The 22,331-nt window shown below is 34.5% G+C and overlaps 4 protein-coding genes across 4 annotated transcripts; 3 read left to right on the top strand and 1 right to left on the bottom strand.

Moving 5' to 3' along the window:
• Positions 1–7,287: 7,287 nt before the first annotated feature.
• Positions 7,288–8,524, top strand: LOC141703955 (uncharacterized). The gene is made up of 3 exons (XM_074507329.1): positions 7,288–7,519; positions 7,607–8,167; positions 8,253–8,524. The coding sequence occupies exons 1-3, from the start codon at positions 7,288–7,290 to the stop codon at positions 8,522–8,524; spliced, it is 1,065 nt and encodes a 354-aa protein (XP_074363430.1).
• A 2,991-nt stretch (positions 8,525–11,515) lies between these two features.
• On the top strand, positions 11,516–13,171 carry LOC141708823 (actin-depolymerizing factor 1). The gene is made up of 3 exons (XM_074512631.1): positions 11,516–11,663; positions 12,354–12,619; positions 12,705–13,171. The coding sequence occupies exons 1-3, from the start codon at positions 11,661–11,663 to the stop codon at positions 12,853–12,855; spliced, it is 420 nt and encodes a 139-aa protein (XP_074368732.1). The 5' UTR covers positions 11,516–11,660; the 3' UTR covers positions 12,856–13,171.
• Positions 13,172–16,388: 3,217 nt separating this feature from the next.
• On the top strand, positions 16,389–20,099 carry LOC141708822 (putative ADP-ribosylation factor GTPase-activating protein AGD6). Its single transcript, XM_074512629.1, has 3 exons — positions 16,389–17,297; positions 17,375–17,464; positions 19,351–20,099. The coding sequence occupies exons 1-3, from the start codon at positions 16,524–16,526 to the stop codon at positions 19,846–19,848; spliced, it is 1,362 nt and encodes a 453-aa protein (XP_074368730.1). The 5' UTR covers positions 16,389–16,523; the 3' UTR covers positions 19,849–20,099.
• An 858-nt stretch (positions 20,100–20,957) lies between these two features.
• On the bottom strand, positions 20,958–21,435 carry LOC141708821 (histone H4). Its single transcript, XM_074512628.1, has one exon. The coding sequence runs from the start codon at positions 21,401–21,403 to the stop codon at positions 21,092–21,094; it is 312 nt and encodes a 103-aa protein (XP_074368729.1). The 5' UTR covers positions 21,404–21,435; the 3' UTR covers positions 20,958–21,091.
• Positions 21,436–22,331: the final 896 nt, after the last annotated feature.

The raw sequence follows: 22,331 nt of genomic DNA, 5'->3' as shown, positions 1-22,331 counted from the left end.
CTGACTGAAATCCAATCCTCAGTGGAATTGCTTATCTCTCTTCTACTACCTGCTGATGCCAAAAAGGGGGAGAAAGTAATTAAGTCCAAATGCAAGACTGACAAGACACTGACAGGGAAGGATGATGAAAAAGATGATCAAGAAAACCCTGGAATGGGTAGAGGTCATAGTCAAGGTAGAAGATTCACATCAAGAAAAGCTGAAATCACAAGTCACAGGACAAGTTCTGATACTGGGAAAAGAATAAGTTCTGCTGCTGGTAAAAGGATAAGTTCTGATGAACTTGTAGATCTTGATGAGGAAATGTCAAGACAGTTATTTCTTCAGGAAAATCCAGGAATGGACTTAGAAAGTTTAATGGAAGAAGAAGCCAGGCTTAAATCAGAGAAAGTCACATCTAAATCTGAAGCTTCTGGTAAAAAGCCACTTCCAAAATTCAAAGGCATTGTGATCAAAGAAAGGACACATACTGAAACAACATTGGCTAGATCACAACCACAGATAGATCCAAGATCCAAGGGTAAAGAAAAGGTTGGTGAACCTATCAAGGTTTATGTACCTCCTGAGGATGAAGAAATTACTGATGAAAAGAATAATCTTGCTCTGACTTCAAGAAAAGTTCTTAAAACAACCTCTGACATGGCTCAAGTTGTTCAGAGTCAAGAAATTGTAAGTTCTGATATTCAGAAGAAGCAAGTAACCTTTGACATAGCTCAAGTTAACTTGATATCAGAAGATAGACTAAAGACACTCCTACCAAGATTCACTAAAGCAAAACAGACTCAACCTTTGAAGACTACTGCAAGTGGTTTTGAAGCTAGAGTAGTTACTGGAAAGGAAGCAAGAGATAAAACTGGATTGGGAAGTGCTGATGAAAGAAGAATACATAACACTACCAATGATCCAACTTCCTTGAGTGAACCAGGTATTGGAGCAACTCCTGAGAGATTGAATCAACTAGAATCTGTACAGATGGTTTACCATACCTACTTGAAAGAATACATCTTGTTGTATTTCATGACAGATGGTAGGGTTTATCATATAAGACAAAATGCCATTCTATTGAAGTATTTTGAAGAATTGGAGCATGTACTATTCTTACTTCAAGTGGATGACAGAATAACAGGAACTGCTGCAAACTATTTGAAAGAACAGATTCAGAGACAGAAAAGGCTTTATTCTGTTAAGTCTGACAGCACATACGTTCCAAAGTACAGAGATCACAATGGTGATATAGTTGAAATGAAGCCCAACACTGCTAAGATTATAACTACCTTTCTGGGGTACAGGGCTGTTGAATTCAATCTTGAGTCTAATAAAGCTTATTTGATCAGACTGGATCAGGACATAAGAAAAGCAAAGATCAATGATCTCAGAGCTGCAATCTTTCAAATTGGTGAAGATACTGCAGAGCTTAAAGATGCCAAAAGGAGAATGATTGATGAACTTAGATATGCTGAGAGATGTTTGTTGAAGAATTATCTCAGAACAACTCCTGACATCAGAGAGACCAGATGATGAAGCCAAGTCGAAGATCTACAACTACTTAAATTCTGATATTTATACATACTGAAGTTGTTATCAGAAGTTGAATATTGGTAAAGCTTTAAGGACTGTAAGTTGTAGTTATCTAGTCTAATTCTCATGCATTTGTACTTAATATTTTTGACATCATCAAATATATGTTAAACTTGTATATTATGCTAATTTACAAGTTGGGGGAGATTGTTAGATATATTTGATAATGTCATGGCTAATATAATTTATGTTTAGATTTCAGATCTTACTTAACAGGACAAATCAGTACTTAACCATTGATCAGTACTTATACTGGAAGTCAGGACTTAAGGATATCAGTACTTATATTATCAGGAGATAATCATCAGAAGTTAGATATCAGAACTTAAGTGCTGAAGGACGATCAGATAAGGACAGTAGCTGATTAAAGGAAAGAAGATCAAGATAAACATAAGAAGAGATATGCATGAAGAAGGAGTTCCGTGAAGAATGGAATACTTGGAAGAAAAGATATCTGATTGATATATTTTAGGAAGCAGAATTATATTCCATATCAATTAGCGATTATCTTGTAACTGTGTAGTATATAAACACAGACATAGGGTTTACACTAAAAAGTGTTAATATATTTGAGAAGATTATTCATTGTAACCCTAGCAGCTCTCGTGATACTTGTTCATCACTGAGAGGTAACAGTTCCATACTGTAACAGAGTTTATTGTTTCAATAAAGTTTGTTTTCTGTTACTTAAGATTTTAAAGTCCGATTTGATTGTATTATACACTGTATTCACCCCCTCTACAGTGCGTGTGACCTAACATAAACGATTACCTAATTTTTTATTTTTTGTACAATACAACTAGTCCTCTATTTTATTATCAACCTATTTAATTAAATTTGACTCGCTTATATCATCAGTTCAAATTTCATTATACATGTAATATAAAAATATTTAGTTTTTGAGTGATTGTTGAAATGTTGCTTACTGTTATTCAAAATAGAATTTAATTTTATGTGTGTTACTTTTGATTAAAACTAAAATTAAGAATTATCATGACGAGTTTCTCGATCATAGTATGCTCATTTATATTGAAAAATAAATAGCAATTTTTTAGTATTAACTCAATTATGAATGCCATGTTCGTATTTTGAAGGAGCATTGATGTGTTTATTTTAATCTAACTACAAGTGCACAATGTGTATTGCTAGTACAAAGTGGCATGTGGGTCGTATCCACAGAGAGACAGTCTCTATCAATTTCGATTCAGTTACTATCAATTATTTCAAGGACGAATCGAGTATAAAGATTTTAAATAACTAATAACTATGATTAACTAACACTTATTAATAAGATATCAAACAATGAATAAGTAAACATAGGGCAATCAGGTCCACAATGCTTACACGATAATTGGCTTCTAAGCTAAAACAACTAAAATGGGCATATAATCAGAGTTTCTTAATCTCTCTCAAGTATTGACACCCTCGAAACATGCTCACACATTAATAACTTTTAGTAATTCAATTAATCATGCAATTAAAACAATTTTAATCTCTCTCAAAAATTCAGTGATGCTCTCGCACTCAAATTCAGTTCTATTAATCGTAAGTGTGTCTCTAGTATTATATCACTCGATCATACTCCTATTTGTATAGAATTAAGTCATGACATTGACCGATTAATTACAAAAGTTAGACATCAAAACATAATTAACTAGAATAACCATAACCAATCAAATTATTGTGAAAAACGTGCTAAGATTATCATGCAAACATGGTTTCCTCTCTCATGCCCTAGAAATCTACTCTCTAATAATTAAATAATTTAAACAACCATGACAAGAAAGAAGCATAATTAAACTATTACGAATGGAAAAGAAATTTAGATAAGAAAACCTCAAATCATTAATCTTGTCACAACATATCACAAGATTCAGATCCATGTCTTCTATATGTAACACTATATATAAATTCTAACTATTTTTACTCTACCTACGTATGTATTCTATATTACTGCCTAGTAATAAAATCTCAAGTCTATTCTTATTAATACAAGTATTTCATTATTCTAATCAAATTACAAGTGAGAGTTATAGACTGATTATAATTTTGTAATAAAAATTCTTAACTGTATGTTCATTGTTGTTTCTTGGTTTATCCAACTGGATTCGCTTTACTGGACCATTTTTGAATTAAAGAGAATTCAGTGAGTATCACGTGGACTATAAGATCATCAAAATCGGACTTTTGGATCTGTAGATACGGTCCAAACAGAATGGGCAACCCGTGTCGCCCAAAAATTAGAATTTTTCTCTATTTTTACTTTAAAATAAGACATTGTGCTCCAAATCCTTCCGAGTCTAGAATTTTCTTCTAACCTAAAATAAAACACCAAAACCTATCACATAAATATCTAAACTAGTGCAAAACAGAATTAATATGAGAATAAAATCATATAAAAAATATATAAAAATATACTCTATCAAGCGTAAGTTATAATATCAACTTTTACAAGTATTTTTAATTTTTATTTTATTAAATATTTTATTATATTGATAAAGAATTTATGCCCTACTTATATATATTTGCTGCCTTTGTTTCTACTGTTTAGTACAAAATAATTTTGATAAAATATGTTGATTTAAAGCGTATTTATGCAGCGAGTGTGATAACTTTTTGTCCAAAATTCAGAGCCATATTCTCACTCATTTTTGAGATTTATTAGAAGAGATATTGTATATAAATTAATTATTAAAAACGAATTTATTGGACATGTTCAATTTTATTTTAAAATAAAAAATTAAATTTTTTTTTATGATTATACACTTATTTTGGTAAATCAATGTTTAGAATAAGTAATCATTGTTCTTAACAAATTGTGTATTAAATTTATAGACATATAAGCTTTATATTATAGACATATACTAACATAATAACCCGTGTAAGGCACGTGTTATTTTCTAGATTTTTTTTTACACCATACAATTATACTAGTAAAATTCTTGATTGTTTTTTATTGATAAATATTGTATAACGTCTAAAACATCAAATACATGTTGAACATCTATCAATTTGTATGATTTTCATTAAAAATATTAATAACGTTCGTAACGTTTTTTAATATATCTCATTAATCATAATACATATTTTCTTGTTTGTGTCGTGTAATTTGTATTTACTAAATGAATACAAGCAGGGTAGTCACTGTACGTGTAAAAGGAAAAGATTGAAGTTAATCCATCAAATATTGTCAATATGTTTATAAAAAGAAACTAAAAATTAACATATATGTATATTGCAGAGTCGAGTCATTTTTTTGAGTTTTGGTCAAATAAACCCCGGGTAATGAGATATTTTATTAATAAAGTAATTACTAATTTATAATTACCTTGCTTAATTTAAAAGAATTAGTAATGCATAATTAAAGTGGTCAAAAACTGCAATCGTAATATTCAACAAAGTAGAATTTACACTACCATTAATATAAGTTTATTTTTTAAGAAAAATGTTATTTTTTTAATTCAACGTTTATGTTGATTTAATATCATTGCTAATGTCTTAATTTATTAACTAAAGTTGATCTCGTGTGTGTGTACTTAGCTTTTAATCCTCTCTATTATACAAAGTTAATTTTATAAAATGTCAGATAATTGTCAATTCATAAATTAAAATTGACATACTCTATTAAGTTTTTAACACATTGTTAAAAAACTTAAATTTAATTGATCATTCTTATATTCAGAACATAAAAGACTTTTGTTAATTTCTTCTAGTATATATATCAAAAACTCTGAAATACACGATTAAATTTGAATCTTTTAATATTTGTAAAGATAAAGTCACATGTGTGTGTGTGTATATGTAAATTATTATTTATTATATTTTCGAGTAAATTAAGTTGGTCTCGTTCATTTATATGCTAGATATCTTGGTCATGTATATATCTAATTGTTATTCATTAAATTACTCAAATAACATGTATTTATGATAATTCAAAAATTATAATTATTTAATAAATAAATTACAATTATTTATATATCGTAGTTCTAATAGCACTGACAATCAAACAATATCTATTTTTACTCAAAAGAGCATAAGTCATGGATGTGACATAAAAATAATTCATATATCGTAAAGACTAACTACTGATATTCAGGAAAAAAAATTCAAGAATCTGAAGATAAATTGGTACTAATATAATAATTCAAATCATTTTGAAGTTTCTTTCATTTATGATTCTAATATTTCGCTTTATAGTAACTCGATAACTTTGTAAATTATTTTTATAAAATTAAATATTTTCAATTCGATGAATTTTTTTAAAATATTAGTTGAACTTGTTAATTCTTTCAAAATATCGACTAATATTAATTTTTACCAACATAAGAAATCACAAAACTTTTCTTTGTTAGTAAGATTTTCTATTCGAACTCGTAATTTAAATTAAAGCTAGGTAGTGACGTGGTATTTACGGGCAGACCATTTAGTCAAATTTTGAGTATTTTTTGAAAAATGGGTTAAGTTCTAATTTTGAGAAATAAATCGAAATGCGCTAATTATAACTTATCTAAATATGTAGTACACATATATATTATTTATATAAGTGTATCTCTTTTCAACATATAAAAAATTCAATTATATGTACAATTTATTTTTTATTAAAATATATATTAAAAATGTATGAGACATACTTTTCAAATTAATAATTGTAAAATAAATAAGGGAATGATCCGTTTATGTATTAAACTTAACTTTATATCTCAAATTCAATTGTTCAAAATTAACTCTACAAATATTTTAGTAATCATGTTTAAAGTTAAATAAATTGTCGCTATTTACGACACTCACATATTATGTATTTAATAAAAAAAATTAAGTAACAGTGTGGTGTACCGGTAAGGTGATATGTTTGTAAATGTAAAGACTGGGATTCAAACTTTTTAATCTCATGAATATTAACACCATGCTCTCTTATTATATATAGAGAAATAAGCTGGGAGACGGCTCCCATGTTATCTGAATGTGGGCTTTCTTTGGTTTTGTATGTTGGAGTTGGACCAACCGGACACTTTAAACCACATGCAGACTTATGGTCTTTTTAAAAAAAACTATACAAAGAATTAGGAAAAAGGAAAAGAAGTCTGTAATATAGAATTCAAATATTTTTTATTTCTCAATTCCGATATCTACTTTAAAATATAAATAATTGAAATACGCTTATGTACAATTCAAATTCATGTGTACGCTTATGTATACAAGGGACGTTTAGATGTATCGTAAACATAATAATAGGGATTGAAATACGTGATTTGAGATTGTATGAAAAGAGAACAAAATTCTCATTTCTCATCACTAAATTACTCATCATAATGTTAATTATGATGAGATCAGGAGTATATAGTTGTGATAAAGCTGTCAGTAGCATGATTATAGGGGATTCAAAACTTCAAGGGATACAGAATCAGGGGGATAACGTTAGCAACCCAAATTCAGGGATTTGTACTCTGGAACCTAGGAGGGATATTTCAAATTTAAATGTCAAGAATGGGTCGGACAATGAGGAAATGATTGGGCTGTAAATTACTGAAAGGAAAAGATTGAGAGGAGGCCCAAATAGTTATGACACTATGGATACACCAGGTGGGCTTGCAAGTGTTTCTGACTCAGTTTTAACTAAATAAAATATTAAAGTGTGCTTTCTGATCCTGATTACACATCGACAAACAATACTCAACTGGCTAAGCTTGCTCAGCAAGCTAGCCGGACATTATGAATGCTATAAGTTGGAACTGCAGAGGATTGGGGAATCCTCGCGTAGTTCATGCATTATGGGACGTTGTCAAGTCTCATAAACCCAACATATTATTTTTAATGGAAACTTTGTCTAATAAGGAGAGAATAAAACATCTTTGTGGTAAGCTGGGCTTTTCTAATTTCTGGGCAGTAGACTGTGTTGGTAGAAGTGGAGGGTTCGCTCTGCTTTGGAAGAGTAATGTTAAATGTGAGGTGTTCAATTCTGATCGTAACTTTATAGACGCACATATTATTAATGCTAATGATGTTAAATGGATATTGACTGGCTTCTAAGGTTTCCCAGAGCGTGAACGTAGAAGAGAATCTTGGGATCTTCTGAAGTTTCTTGCAAACTGTTCCGGATTACCTTGGGTGGTGTTAGGAGATTTTAACGACATGATCAGTAAGGAGGATAAAAAAGGGATTCATGGTCACCCTCAAGCACTTCTGGATGGCTTTAAACAAACTATTGAGGCGTGTGGTTTGATTGAATTGGATTTGATGGGAGGTAAGTATACATGGGAGAAATGTCGTGGCAAACCGGAGTGGGTGAGAGAAAGACTGGATAGAGCATTCGCTTCAAGCTCTTGGTGGGGTTTATTTCCATTATGTAAGCTAAATATGCATAAATGTGTTCACTCTGACCACGATCCAATACATTTGGAACTCTACAGTACGGAGTATTTGAAGAAGAAGTTCAGGTTCCGGTTCGAGAATACATGGCTTAAGGAATCTAACTTTCATGAGGAAGTCTCAGCTCATTGGAGAAGGTTGAAACCAAGCCATTTCCTTCCTAAGTTGTTAGAACTGTCTTCGTTTATGGGAGAGTGGGGAAAACGTTTCTTCAACAATTTTCGTATGAAAAAATAAAAAACAAAAAGAATTGGTAGCTGCCTTCGAGGACTGTACAGATGAGGACAAAACTATTAAGTATTTTGCAGAAAAAAAGAAGCTGGAAGAGCTTATGATAAATGAAGAATTATGCTGGCAGCAAAGAGCAAAATCGTTTTGGCTCCAGGATGGGGATTCAAACACAAGATTCTTTCACGCGTGTGCTACCAGTAGGAGGAAACAGAACCATATACATTATCTTAAAGATGAAGAAGGAGGGGTTGTTAGCACGCACGAGGAAATGTGTGGGATAGTTAAGAGGTATTTTATCAAGCTTTTTGGAGATGAAGGAAGAGTTATGAGAAACAATATGAAAGTTTAGGAGGCCGTTATTACAGAGGTTCAAAATAGGAAGCTTACATCAGAGTTCACATTTCAGAAATTCTCAGTCGCTATCAAGCAAATGCATCCTGATAAATGTGTTGGTCCAGATGGATTAAACCCAACATTTTTTCAACATTTCTGGGATCTATTTGGGGAAGATGTTTTTCAGTGCTGCAAAAAATGGTTAGCAGAGTTGGCTTTTCCTCTCGAGTTAAATGACACTATTGTTGTGCTAATCCCTAAAAAAGATAATGCAGATGAGATGAAGGATTTACGTCCAATAGCATTGTGTAATGTTCTCTATAAGATTATAGCAAAGGTCCTTGCCAATCGCTTAAAAAGTATTTTGCCTAACATTATTTCAGATAATCAATCGGCATTTATCCCAGGTAGGAACATAACTGATAATGTATTGGTGGCTTTTGAACTGTTACATTACATGAAGAAAAAGAAGGGTATGGATGGGGAGGTAGCTTTGAAATTGGACGTCAGCAAAGCCTACGACAGAGTGGATTGGGGTTTTTTGTTGCATCAAATGAGGCAGTTAGGCTTTGACAATAAGTGGATTTCTTGGATGCAGTTATGTGTAACGACTGTAACTTACTCTATTAATCTCAATGGCACACAAGTTGGTCATGTTAATCCATCAAGGGGTCTTCGACAAGGTGACCCCTTACCACCATATTTATTTTTGTTCTGTGTTGAGGGCTTATCTTGTATGCTGAAGAATGCATCAAACGAAGGAAGGGTCCAAGGCTGTAAAATCTGTGTGCAAGCTCCTGTGATAACGCACTTACTTTTCACAGACGATAGCTTCTTATTTTGCAAAGCTAAACCAGAAGAAGTTATGGAGGTTCGAGCCATTTTGCAAAAGTACGAAATGCAGTCTGGTCAGGCGATTAATCTGCAAAAATCAGGAATCTATTTTAGCTCGAACGTCAGACTGGATAAACAGGAAGAGTTGAAGAATTTGTTGGGAGTTTTTAATGACTTGAGTACAGGGAAGTACCTTGGGCTTCCATCATTGATAGGAAGGTCTAAAAAGGTGGTATTTAACTTCCTCAAAAATCGATTATGGAGTAAAATCCAGGGGTGGAGTGCTAAGTGTCTCTCAAAGGCTGGTAAAATGGTTTTGCTTCGTACTGTAGCACAAGCGATTCCTTCATATGCAATGTCTTGTTTTCTATTACCAAAGTCCCTGTGTACTGATCTTGAGAAAATGATGAATAGTTATTGGTGGGGATCTCAAACTGATAATAAGAAGGGCATAAGATGGGCTTCATGGTCTAATATGAGTATGTCAAAGGAGTTGGGTGGCTTAGCTTTTCGTGATCTCCAGGGGTTTAATTTGGCGCTTATTGGAAAATAGTGTTGGAACTTGATAAATAACTCAGATTCGTTGGTAGCAAGGGTTTTCAAAGCAAAATATTTCCCAGATTCTACTTTATTTGGAGCAAGTAGAGGAGGTGGTGCTAGTTTTGTGTGGTCAGGACTTTGGAAAGCCAAGGAAACATTTAAGCAAGGATACAGGTGGGTTGTAGGAGATGGGAGATCAATAAATGTAAGTGCAGATGCGTGGCTTCGAGGTAAAGATGGTCATAGAATCGATAATCAACATTTGACTTCAGTGAGTGGTTTAAAAGTGTGTGATTTATTTGTTCCTGGTAGGAATGAATGGGATGCTACTAAGGTGCACAGCTTGTTTTCAAGGTGTGATGCTAAATGTATTTTAGCAATACCTATCCCAAAAGACCAGGTCTAGGATCGTATTGCTTGGAATCATTCTCTAGATGGAAAGTTTAGTGCCAAAGGCAGAGTGAAAGTTAATGTTGATGCTCACATAGTTGCAGGGTGCTCCTGGTTCTCCTGTGGTTTAATTCTTAGGGATCATGAAGGTAGCTTTATCTGGGCTAGAGTAAACAGATTTGCAGGTGAAGTCCCAGTAGTTGAAGCAGAGGCCATGGCAATCCTGACTGCTATCGAGTGGATCGAGTCACTGGGCGTGCAAGAGGCAGATATTGAGAGTGATTCCTTGGTCACAGTTCGAGCTATTAACAGTGATCTAGAGAATTATTTGGAAGTTGGTGTGGTGTTCCAAAAATGTCGTAATTTCTTGAAGGTTCGTAAAGATATTGCGGTGTCCTTTGTTAGAAAGGAAGCGAACAAGGTCGCTCATTTAGTTCCTAGAGAACCTTGTGAAGTTAATTGCTTTGTTGATTTTATGACTCCTCCAAATTATGTGTTGGAGCATCTGGGAAAACGAAAGCTTTTTGCATTAATATATCATTTCAGTTTCAAAAAAAAATGTTAATTTTTATGTCTGGAATAATGTTAAGCGAATATACACGCAACAATATCCCCGACCTTACATGAAACAATAAAAGTATTGGATTTTTTTTCCAAAAATAACTAGTTTGCAGAAAATATTTTTAAAAATACGGTGCAAACTTATATGTAACATGAAATACAACATTTGCAAGCTCTTATATAACTGGGAATAACCTCCTTTACACCCTTATATGCAACTTTTATTGTATTTTTAAAAAAAAAAGTTTAAAATTTGATATTTTTGACAAAAGCCTATTTATTCCCCATTTCATCTGTTATAGAAATCAGCCGAGTTTTCAAAAATCGTTGATAAATCGTTCAAAAATTGATCAAAAATATTTGTCCGGTTTGATCAATTTTCGATAAATTACCGATAAATCATCTAATTTGTTATTTTATTTTTAATAAATCGCAAATCGGTATCTTAACCGAATAATTCCGATTTCCGAAATCCTTAAGACTCGAAAAAGTTGAGGAACACAAAGTACACAAATTATGGAGCACTAAAATTCATTTCGAGGTGGCGGTAGTGATCAAAGAATAAACGAGCGGGTGGCGTTGTTTAGACGCGAAACAGGAATAATGTGTGGGCCCAGGCCCAGTACCATAACATACTTTTCATGTACGCTGGCGTGGTATTTTAAAATTAAAGGCTAAAGATATGAGGACCAGAAAATGTAAAATGCGGTTTTTCCACTATAATAAAAGAAAGCTGGTTTTCAAGTGCTTATATATACACGTTTGGTAAAACTAGCTTTCCAGGCAACAAGTTTTGTGACTTTCTCTCCTCAGCTGTATCTCCCAAAATGGTCAGTGTTTTTTCATATCTTTCGTTATTTCTAGTGTGCGGCTGTATTACTATTATGTGTTGTGAACTATTTATTCAACGTGTTTTTACTGCTGTGACTTTGTTTTTTGGTTTATTGTCCTGTTTCCCGAAATCTTATATTGTATCGTGTTTAGTTTTACGGTAAAGTGTCTATTTGTTACGATGCTGTCAACTTGCGAACATGTTTAAACATGAAAATCATAAAAATTAAGAATAAAATTGAGCATTCCCCAGAATTGCAAATAAATTTGTTGATTGGTTATTGTACATCTACTAATTATCATTTGTCCTGTGCTTATAGTTGACGATGAATGTGCTCAGTGCAATTTATCGTGATTAAACTAAATGTTAAGGCAACCAATAGTTGACAAACCATCTATTCGCGGCTTTTTTTCACGGATAGGTGAAACCTTAAGGAAGTTATTTGAAGTGCGGATATAGTGACACGACCCTCTAAATATTTAGTGTTAATCCTTTCGGCGGAAAATAACCACGGATAGATGGTTGCAACATTGCAGCCATCGTATGTCAGGTCCAGGACTTAAATGAAAATACGTCAGACTGAACCATTGCTCGTGTGATCACTCATTTTATTGATGTTCTCATATATAGTTACCAAGGCATTGCTTGTGTGATCACTCATTTATTGCTGTTGTCGTCCTTTTTACAGGCGAATGCAGCATCTGGAATGGCTGTGCACGATAGCTGCAAGTTAAGGTTTTTGGAGCTAAAAGCAAAACGTACTCATCGGTTTGTTGTATTTAAGATAGAGGAGAAACAAAAGCAAGTTATTGTGGAGAAGGTCGGTGAGCCAACTGAGAGTTATGATGACTTTGCTGCAAATCTTCCTGCTGACGAGTGTCGTTATGCTGTATATGATTTTGATTTTGTTACTGCCGAGAATTGTCAGAAAAGCAGGATTTTCTTTATTGCCTGGTAAAACTACACATTATTCTGAGTACAACTGCAATACCTTGAAATTCATCATCGTTTTATTAAACTGTAGTATCTGTTGTTTAAGGTGTCCTGACAATGCCCGTGTGCGGAGCAAGATGATATACGCCAGCTCAAAGGAAAGGTTCAAGAGGGAGCTTGATGGAATTCAAGTGGAGTTGCAAGCTACAGACCCTTCTGAGATGGATTTGGAGGTTATTAGAAGTCGTGCTAACTAAAGTTGGACTTCATACATTTATACATCGTCAAGTACGCTGTAAAGAGTTCCTCAAATCAATCTTCACTATATAAATAGAGTGTTTATAGTTGGCCCTGATGTACTTGGCCTAGATACTATACTGGTTGCCAAGAATGAATTACCATGAAGTATTTTTATTTGTTTTGAACGATTTCTGATTTTACCAATATGTAATGTTATTTGTTACTTCCTGAGCGTATAGGTAGAGTTTCCTTCGAAGTCTGTTGAATATGCTCTAACATGTAACAGTTTTTGGGGATGAATAATATTTGATAAATGCTTGATTTCTATTTCTATATGAAATTCTGACCTGTTTCCTGATCATAGTAAACTCGTAGTTTGTATGTACAGAAAGTACTCGCGAATAATAATTTGTGTATAAATTGAAGTTCAGTGAAAGAAGTGTTTGTTCTTTATTCAAATTAATAATGCTAAATATGTCTATGTGTTTAAGGGGGTGTATTGACAGACGTTAAGTCTTTTCCCAGTCTAGCTTAAGGGCATTCTACTTTTAATATCCCCTTTTTTGATTAGTTAATCTGTTCAGAGCGCGTGTGTGTAAAGAGTCAGAGAAGGCAAATTGCAGAATAACGAAAGAATAAAATGGAATCTTCGTAAATCCAAATTCTTACATGCTTAAACTGCGGCTTTACAATTTATTTTTATGTGCATGAAAAGAGTAGCTGAAACTAAGAAGGTTTAAAGACCACAAGTCTATAATGCCTTACAGAAAAGCTTGAAGATTGGGAGAGTGTTGTCCCAGAAGTGCAATTCAGTAGAAAAGCTCACTACTCTGAGATTTGCTGCAGCAGGTGAAAATTTGTGTTATTTGAATCATCTTCCATTACGTTACCTCCTCATTATGATGGAAAGTTAGTACATGTTTCCATCCACTGCCAGGTCTCTCAAGTCCTTCGAACAATGGAGACCAAAAGCCTGTCTGGCATGATCCCATTTTCTGACTTTGCATGAGGAAAAAATTGTTGTTTTTGCTGTTGAAGCAAATATTATTTCCATCAAGATTGACCATATGAATGGTACTGTTTTCTTTGGCAGAAGGTATCGTCTTATTTTGCCTATAGCCAACACTTTCCACCTTGTGCTTGCCAATGTGTTTCAGCAACCACCAATTTTTTCAATTTTATACAGCATCACATTTGAAGTCATTTGGGTGACTGAAGGGTTTTCTATTTTCTCTAGATTGAATACATGAATATTGTGAGTTCATCAAGTGATTTTGTAAGGCAAAAAAGATTACAGGGAATTTTGATCTCAGCTAATGAGTTTCCTTATGATATGTGATTTTCTGATCAGATTTCTGGAATATACTACTTTATCCATTTTCAGCCTTTTAGTTACCTTTGTGCTTTAGGCAAAGTTCTGTATTTTGGACAACATCCGGTGTCTACTTTGAGACTTTTTCTAACCTTTAATATCATCTTTGAAATATTATTTTGCCAAAAATCTTGAATCTGACTACATGAGGGCCTGCGAATCATTGAAGTGTATTGTGAAAATCACATGTAAGGTCAGGAGTTAGGATCTTGATTTATTCTGCGGGAAAAAACAGTAAAACTAGGGGAGTTTACTGTCAAGTTTGTCTGAGGCGAGAGAAAAGGAACACAAGTAACTTCTCAACTTGTACGTGGATAGTTAAAAATGTGAACAAAAAAGAAGCCCACCAGCCTATCAATCAAAGAGTCTGAGAGTAAGCTTAAGCGTAAACTCTGCACGCTTCCCTTCATTCGATTAGCAGGAATGGCCCTCTGAGATGGTAAATTATTATCAAGTACAGGACGGCTACATATATGTTATGCTTTCTTTTTAGTGGATTATGCGATTTTGGTACCTGATTTTTACCTTATTCTACTATAAGAGGCAGCAACGATAATCTGGACAGTATATGTGTATCCTCTATATTGTGTCAGTGGCATGTGGGAAATGTATGTGGTTTATTCGAAAATCTTGTCACTTTAAAAGTTTACATTCTTTCATGTGCAATAGTGTATTTATGAAGCTGATTGTAAGTTTGTAACCCTCCCTGCCCCTGGTACATTAACTGTCAATGAATATGATTTGAATAGGCAAATTTCTGATAAACTATTGTTAGCAGCTGGTTGATGTGATTCTTGCTTCTAATATATAGTGGTGCTGTCATTTGCAGATGCCGAGAGGTAATAGAAGCCAAAAACGGAGATTTCTGAGAAATAGAGTAAGCCCAAGCGAGAACTGCTGGAGAAAGAAAGGCGGTGGCAAGAAGCTCTTCTTAGTCGCAAATGAAATTCACTGTTGTACTGCAAAGTGCTAACGCAATGCATTTGGAACGTGGATTCTGCATTGTCAGGTGGAAGAAGTGTCTCGAAACACAGAAGGGCTCTTGCTGAAGTGTCCCTTCACTGCAAGATCAACCTCTTATGATCTTATCTGTCAGGTTGGCGGCAAACAGGCTGCATAACAGAGCTGACAAGTGGCTTAACTTAACCGCGGCCTCTTGATTCAAGGCTAGCTTCTATTTCCCTGTCTCAGGGTAAACAACTGAACATGATCAAGTAAGAGTGGAGTTCCTAACACCCTGCTCCCTAGTTTTATAAAGGGACGAAATCAAGTAAACAAGTGTTTGCATCCTTGCAGGTTCCCTGCAAAGTGCAAATCATGTGATTTGGCATTTTAATATATTCAAGAACCTAGTATTAAACACATTTTTTAGCTAATTCAGCGGTAAACACTGCTTTTAATTAGTATATTCATTTGTTTTGAGATCTAGACCTACATACCAAAATCACACATTTGCAAAATTTGTGTCTAAAGGATACTTGCTTAACTGAGAAGCAAGTCCTGTCAAAGGGGAAAAACTGAGTAGGAAGTGCACTAAGTTACAAGTGCATCAATTAGATAATCTTTTCAATTAACACACGTTTTTAATGTAAGTTATTTTTGCTATTTTATTACTCCAAACATCTCAAGAGAATCACAAAATTTCCGAAATTGCAAAAATTGATCATTAACACACAAATAGCGAAAACAAATATACATACTCAAAAGTTATGAAAGTGTTGCAACACTATCTGTAAATAAAGGTAATTCCCTTTCGTCCCAAAATTTATTCAAAATTTAGTCATTTAAAAATAGATATTACATGACTATTATTTGTGGGAAAATATTTTTTGAATTTTTCACGCGTTTGTTCTATAATTAGAAAATAAAAGGAAAAATTAAAATTATTTTGTACTTGGAAAAATAAAATTATTTTCTAAGGAAGGAAAATTTCTAATAGAAAAGTGACAAATTTTCATGAAAATGATTTTTCTTTCTTAACTCGGAAAATATTTTGCAAAATGAAGTTATTTTCCGGAAAAAAAAACATAGTCTAACTCTCCGCTCCTAATATTTTATTTTTTTCCATATTATACTATTAATATTTTAGTAATTAAATACAAATAATATATATATATTAATTAAAATTAAAAAAATTAAAAAAGTATATATAAAGATGCAGCACTAATTAATTTACCCACCCACATTTCCTATATTTTCCCCGAGAGAGATCTCCCCTAATCTCTCTCTCTCATCTCTCTCGTCAATACATTTTCTCTCCTCTCTCTCCCTCTCTCTCCCACCCAGATCTCGGATCCAAACCGGGTCACCCTCATGTCATCCACTCGCCGCCTCCGCGACCTCCAATCTCAACCCGGCAACAAGACTTGCGTTGACTGTTCCCAAAAAAACCCTCAATGGGCTTCAGTTAGCTACGGCATCTTCATGTGCTTAGAGTGCTCCGGCAAGCACCGTGGCCTCGGCGTTCACATCTCGTTCGTCCGATCCGTTACGATGGACTCGTGGTCTGAGATTCAATTGAAGAAAATGGAGGCTGGAGGTAATGATAAATTGAATCAGTTTTTTGGCTTGTACGGTATTGCGAAAGAGACTGATATTGTTAGTAAGTATAATTCTAATGCTGCTTCTGTTTATCGGGATCGCGTTAACGCGATCGCTGAGGGAAGGGTCTGGAGAGACCCTCCTGTTGTTAAGGAAAGTGTGGGGGGAAGTAAAAAGCCTCCAATTGGGGGTTTTAATGCGAATAATACGAATAAGGGGTGGGATAATTGGGATAGTTTTGAGGAGAAAGTGGGAGGGGATGTGAGGAGGAATCATTCGGTGGGGGAGTTTGGGAGGGGAAGTGGGGGAGGGGGAGGGGGGAATGTGGTGAGGTCGAAATCGAGTCAGGAGATTTATTCGAGAGCTGAATTGGAGAAGTCTGCGGCGGGGAAGGAGGATTTTTTTGCTAGGAAGATGATGGAGAATGAGACGAGGCCGGAAGGGTTGGCGCCTTCGCAGGGTGGGAAGTATGTGGGGTTTGGATCGACTCCGGTGCAGGCGCCGAGGAAGGATCCGCAAGGGGATGTTTTGTCTGTTGTTAGTCAGGTGAGTTTTTTGCGTTGGGAAGAATTGGTTTGTGTGTGTGTGTGGTTTTTGATTGTTTTGTGTGTTTGTGATTGTAGGGATTTGGTAGGTTGTCGATGGTTGCTGCATCGGCAGCTCAGTCTGCGGCTACTGTGGTGCAAGCTGGAACCAAGGATTTAACTTCTAAGGTGAAAGATTCATGCTTTTGGGCTTTATTTGTATCATGGTTATATGATTAAGTGAATGCACTTATGATTGCCTAATTGTTTATATGATATTGACAGTGGTATGGATTAGTGCATGTGATTTGAGTTTGGTTGATACAGAAACTATGGTAAAGAAACTATTTTTTCATGATAATGTTGGAATATTTGAAGTTGGCTGTTATGTGTACCGGGCTGATAAGAAGAGGTTAATAAAGTTTTCAAACCCCAAGTTTTTGCATATGATATATGTAGTTTTCTATCCTCTGCAAGCTTTCATATCCAAATACCAATTTAGAGAACGTTGGTGTATTTGAAATTTTCCATTAACATCACCTTTTTCTGATAGCTCTTTATAAAGTTGTGTGAGGCGACTCAACCTTGCATTTTGGTTATAAAAATGTAGCCTTTCATTACTTTATAACTATTTTGCACCTCTTTCACATTGCCAAATACCAGGTACCTATAGCTCTTCCGATTAAAACACTGCTTCATATAATTTTGTTTTACCATGGATGCATTGCCTACAAAATTTTGAATAGGAACAAATACGGTGACTTATTGCTAAGCAGTGTAAAATTGGCCATTGCAGGAGTCCCTCAGTAAATTATGAAAAAATATCACCTCGTTCTTTTTGGTTTTCTTACTGTTTCTATTTCGTTGCACTAGAGTGAATTGACTATCTTATGCTTTATCGATTTTTGTGTGATTAATAGGATTTGTGCTGTGTTTTGAGTTAAGTTATTAAGTATATGCAAAAAAAATTGGTAAAGAAACGTTATTTATAGTGATGTTGGAGTCAAAAGCTGGTTATAATAATTGTGTGTGTAACTGGCTAAGGTTATTAAGGTTCCCAGAAGCCAAATTTAAGCCTTTAGCGTATCTGATTTCGAAATCTATAGAAGCTTTCATGTCCCAGTACCAAAATATTAAATTTTATTTGAACTTATCAATATAATTTGAGAGAGCACCTCATGAAATTGGTATGAGGTGAAGTATGAGGTGAAGTAAAGGTTTCATTATTGATTGAAAAATTGTGACCTTGCATGACCATAATTTTTTCTGAAACTGTTTCTTTAACTTTGTATCTCTAATAATTCTGCATTTGCCACCTGACGAGTAATTTCATAACTGTAGCTCTTTCGACTAAAAAGACACCACCCACCCACATGATGTTACTTTGACATTGCTGCATTGTGTATGAATAAGCCCAAATAGATGAATTATCGGTAACGTAACATTGCAAAAGTAAGATATCACATATGTCCATCCTATACATGTGACTCACCAAGATCTTACCCCTATTAAATAATTGATGGTGGGTCTAGATAGTCTACCAACTACAGCTACGAACTACAGCTAGTCTGCAGTTGTTTTTACTTGGAAAAGGACACACTTAATGAAAAGCACTATCGCAATAAACTGAAAGTAATAACTGTAGATTTCCTGCCATCAAATTTTCCTTTATTTTTGTAATTATTTTTTAGATCTTGAAATGCCACCTGATACTGAAGAAACATTAAGAAAGTGTAGTCTCTGGATATTTGACGTTCTTATCATTGTGTAACTTGTTGTATATTATTTGCTGAATTCAGTTTCTGGCTTTTAGTTAAAGGAATACGGTGCCTGAAGCCTTTCTCGATGAAATTTCTTTTGAAGCTATCAATAGTACTCTTCAACTCTTAATATGATCTTACATCATATTTTTATATTATTTACAACGCCTTAGCATAGCGAGCACATTGACAAGTATTGTATGTGTGTTCTTTTTTGTGTTCTGCTCTCTGTCTGATTCAGCCATTTTGTAATGAAATTAACATTCCCTTGTTAAATTGAAATTCAATTTTAATGATAATGCTTTCCTCTCGCAGGTGAGAGAAGGTGGCTATGACCACAAGGTCAATGAAACCGTTAACGTAGTGACTACGAAAACGAGTGAGATTGGCCAAAAGACTTGGGGACTAATGAAAGGAGTGATGGCATTGGCATCTCAAAAGGTTGAAGAGTACACCAAAGAAGGCAGTAGTGGCTGGATGAATGATGGTTGGCAAAGAAATGAAACCCAGGGTAATGGCAGTTATAAGGAATTCGAACAGGAGTCCAAAGGATGGGGTTCAAGTGCTTCGTCTGGCCGACAGGTTAATTCTGTTAGCCCAGGCTCTTGGGATGATTGGGATTCAACAGACCCTCCTCGCAAGGAAGTATCGACAAAGGGGACATCGTCCCATGAAGGAGACAGCTGGGCAGGCTGGGACGACGACAAGGATGACAGATATGATAGTGTTTACCAAAGTGCACCCAGTGGCAATAAGACTGAGGGACGCAATGGCAAATCGGATTCTGGCTGGACAGAGGGAGGTTTCATCTGAGGGAATCATGTGGTTTTTCTTCCAACAAATCTTTCACCCATATTGGTTAAATTGCACTTGTACAATGGTCAAACAACGCGGGTAATTGCCCATCTACAGAGAATGACTGCTTGTATTCCCAAGGAACTGGTGGTTTGTTTATGTAAAAGCAACATCGGTATAGTTGCATGCACTTTTTTTGCTGTTTTAAGAAGTTTTTATTTGATTGTACTATGACAATTTTTTATCATATACTATTTTCCAGTGCACAATCTGAATTATGTTTATTTGGGTTTATTATTTGCAACCAATACACTTGGATAGTATAAATTTAAATTCCTTCCTGATATTTATTTACCGAGAAACTGCTTGGCTATGTTTAGGTATATTGTTAAGCCTGGCATTATATTTGCATTACCAGTTGCCTTGCATGTGCTTTGTTAGTGTTAACTTCATGAACTGAATATACCACCTACATATCTGTACCAGAAGTGAAGGTGTGATAATGTTAATCAAAGAGTTTCTGCTACTGTTTTCTTTTGGTATGATTTCGAACCTTACGCTGTCTGGCACTTCTTTTAAGCAAATAAGGAAGGTGCTAGAACAATGGGATATCACGTAAAAGCCCCATGTCTATGTAATGCTGCCCCTGGTTCTCAGGATGGACAGGTTAAAGGCCAAGTATCTAAACTCAACTTAAGAAACCAGTTACAATTTTTTGCAATTGTGCTTAAATTTGACTCAGAGAGCCCAAGGCAAAGAACATCACAGATTGAGCGAAACAGCAGAACAATTTTGGCAATCATGTTTATCGTCCATCCAAATTTTGAGCTCAATTGTAGAATTTGCATTACCAGTTTGTTCATTTCCTTAATCAAATCACAAAATCTTACAATTCAACTAAAGCCAAAGCACCTCAATTGTAGATGGTTGATAATTAATGATAAACTTTGACAGAGCTCAATTATCGATCATCTACAATCATCAATGTCCCGGTCGAAGTTTGTTCATTTCCTTACCAGCTACATTTTGATTATGATTTATAAGCCAGTGCCAAACACGCACACTATAGTATCAATTAGGGTTTACTCATGACATTCAATCATGAACATTAAAAACAAAGAGCTAAATACTCAAATCAACATAAAAGTTCCATTAAAACGCAATTCAACATCTAGAACCTCCACAAACCTAGAACAGCCTACTTACACAATCGAAAACAAAACACTAACTAATCAATAACGCTCACATTCTTTGAAAAACCTCAACCTCCGAAACCATACAAAGTCCTTCCCTGTCGCTTAAGCGCATACACGACATCCATCGCGGTAACAGTCTTCCTCCTAGCGTGCTCAGTATAAGTAACAGCATCACGAATCACATTCTCGAGAAAGATCTTAAGCACACCGCGAGTCTCTTCATAGATCAAGCCGCTAATTCTCTTCACTCCGCCTCGTCTCGCTAATCGTCGAATCGCAGGCTTCGTGATCCCCTGGATGTTGTCTCGCAACACCTTACGGTGTCGTTTTGCTCCTCCCTTTCCCAATCCCTTGCCTCCCTTTCCTCTTCCTGACATTTTTGCTTGATTTGAATTGTGAGAATTGGTTTGGGGGGAATGGGCTTTTATAGGTGGGTTTGATTTGGGGATTAAAATGTGGGCCGTTGGATTGAGATATTGATCGACGGATGAAATTGGCGATCCGTGGGAGGGGTGTTTGAATGTGTATAGACCGTTGGATGGGGGAGTTTTAACGGGTGGATTTGTGTTTGAAATGTTCACGCGGATCGTGGTTTTGTTCTGTGTCTTGAAAAGTGTGAATCATTTGTTTCTTGCGCTATAATTCAAATTTTGTTCTTTTTGGTTTCGGGGGTAAATTTGAAATTTTTAGTTTTGTTTGTGCGCTGGTAATTTTGACTTAAACCGAATAAATCGTTGATAAGCGATAAAATGTTTACAAGTTATCCAAGTGTTTAGATAATTTAACTTTTAAGTCAATTTTTTTATTTCAATGAACTAAAATAAATAAATTATAAATATAATTATCTTAATTCTTATATTTAAGTTAAATTAACATTTAAAAAAATATTTTTTTTTAAACTGAAATTGATAAAAAAAATCAAAAATAAGTTGTACTTATAAGTTGGGCCGACAAACACTCGTCAATAAGCTGTTGTGGACTTATAAGTAGACTCAGCAATTTCAGACACGACACGAAACGACTTACACGACACGAAACGATACTAAAATTTAGTGTTTGTGTTTGCTATTTTAGTACACGACACGAAAATACACGAACACGAAAGTACACAACCGATATTTAGTGTCGGTTTTGTATTTTTCCTTCGAATACACGACACGACACGAAGTATACGACATAAATAAATATTATAATTAAATTTTAATATTTATAATGTATATATGTATATTTATAATAGTTATAATGTATATATGTATATTTATAATAGTTATATGCATGTTCATTTTTAAAATAATTACTTAATTT

The sequence above is a fragment of the Apium graveolens genome, chromosome 2 (genome assembly GCF_009905375.1).
Source record: "Apium graveolens cultivar Ventura chromosome 2, ASM990537v1, whole genome shotgun sequence".
NCBI classification, from domain to species: Eukaryota; Viridiplantae; Streptophyta; class Magnoliopsida; order Apiales; family Apiaceae; genus Apium; species Apium graveolens.
Note: the sequence above shows the minus strand (reverse complement) of the source record. Positions and strands in the feature narration are given on the sequence as shown.

Coding starts and splice junctions, on each gene's coding strand:
- LOC141703955 (XM_074507329.1), top strand. CDS start 7,288: ATGAATGCTATAAGTTGGAACTGCAGAGGATTGGGGAATCCTCGCGTA. Junction 7,520..7,606: donor TTGGAAGAGTAATGTTAAAT/GTGAGGTGTTCA, acceptor CTGGCTTCTAAG/GTTTCCCAGAGCGTGAACGT. Junction 8,168..8,252: donor ACGTTTCTTCAACAATTTTC/GTATGAAAAAAT, acceptor AGTATTTTGCAG/AAAAAAAGAAGCTGGAAGAG.
- LOC141708821 (XM_074512628.1), bottom strand. CDS start 21,403: ATGTCAGGAAGAGGAAAGGGAGGCAAGGGATTGGGAAAGGGAGGAGCA.
- LOC141708822 (XM_074512629.1), top strand. CDS start 16,524: ATGTCATCCACTCGCCGCCTCCGCGACCTCCAATCTCAACCCGGCAAC. Junction 17,298..17,374: donor TTTTGTCTGTTGTTAGTCAG/GTGAGTTTTTTG, acceptor TTGTGATTGTAG/GGATTTGGTAGGTTGTCGAT. Junction 17,465..19,350: donor CCAAGGATTTAACTTCTAAG/GTGAAAGATTCA, acceptor TTCCTCTCGCAG/GTGAGAGAAGGTGGCTATGA.
- LOC141708823 (XM_074512631.1), top strand. Junction 12,620..12,704: donor AGGATTTTCTTTATTGCCTG/GTAAAACTACAC, acceptor CTGTTGTTTAAG/GTGTCCTGACAATGCCCGTG.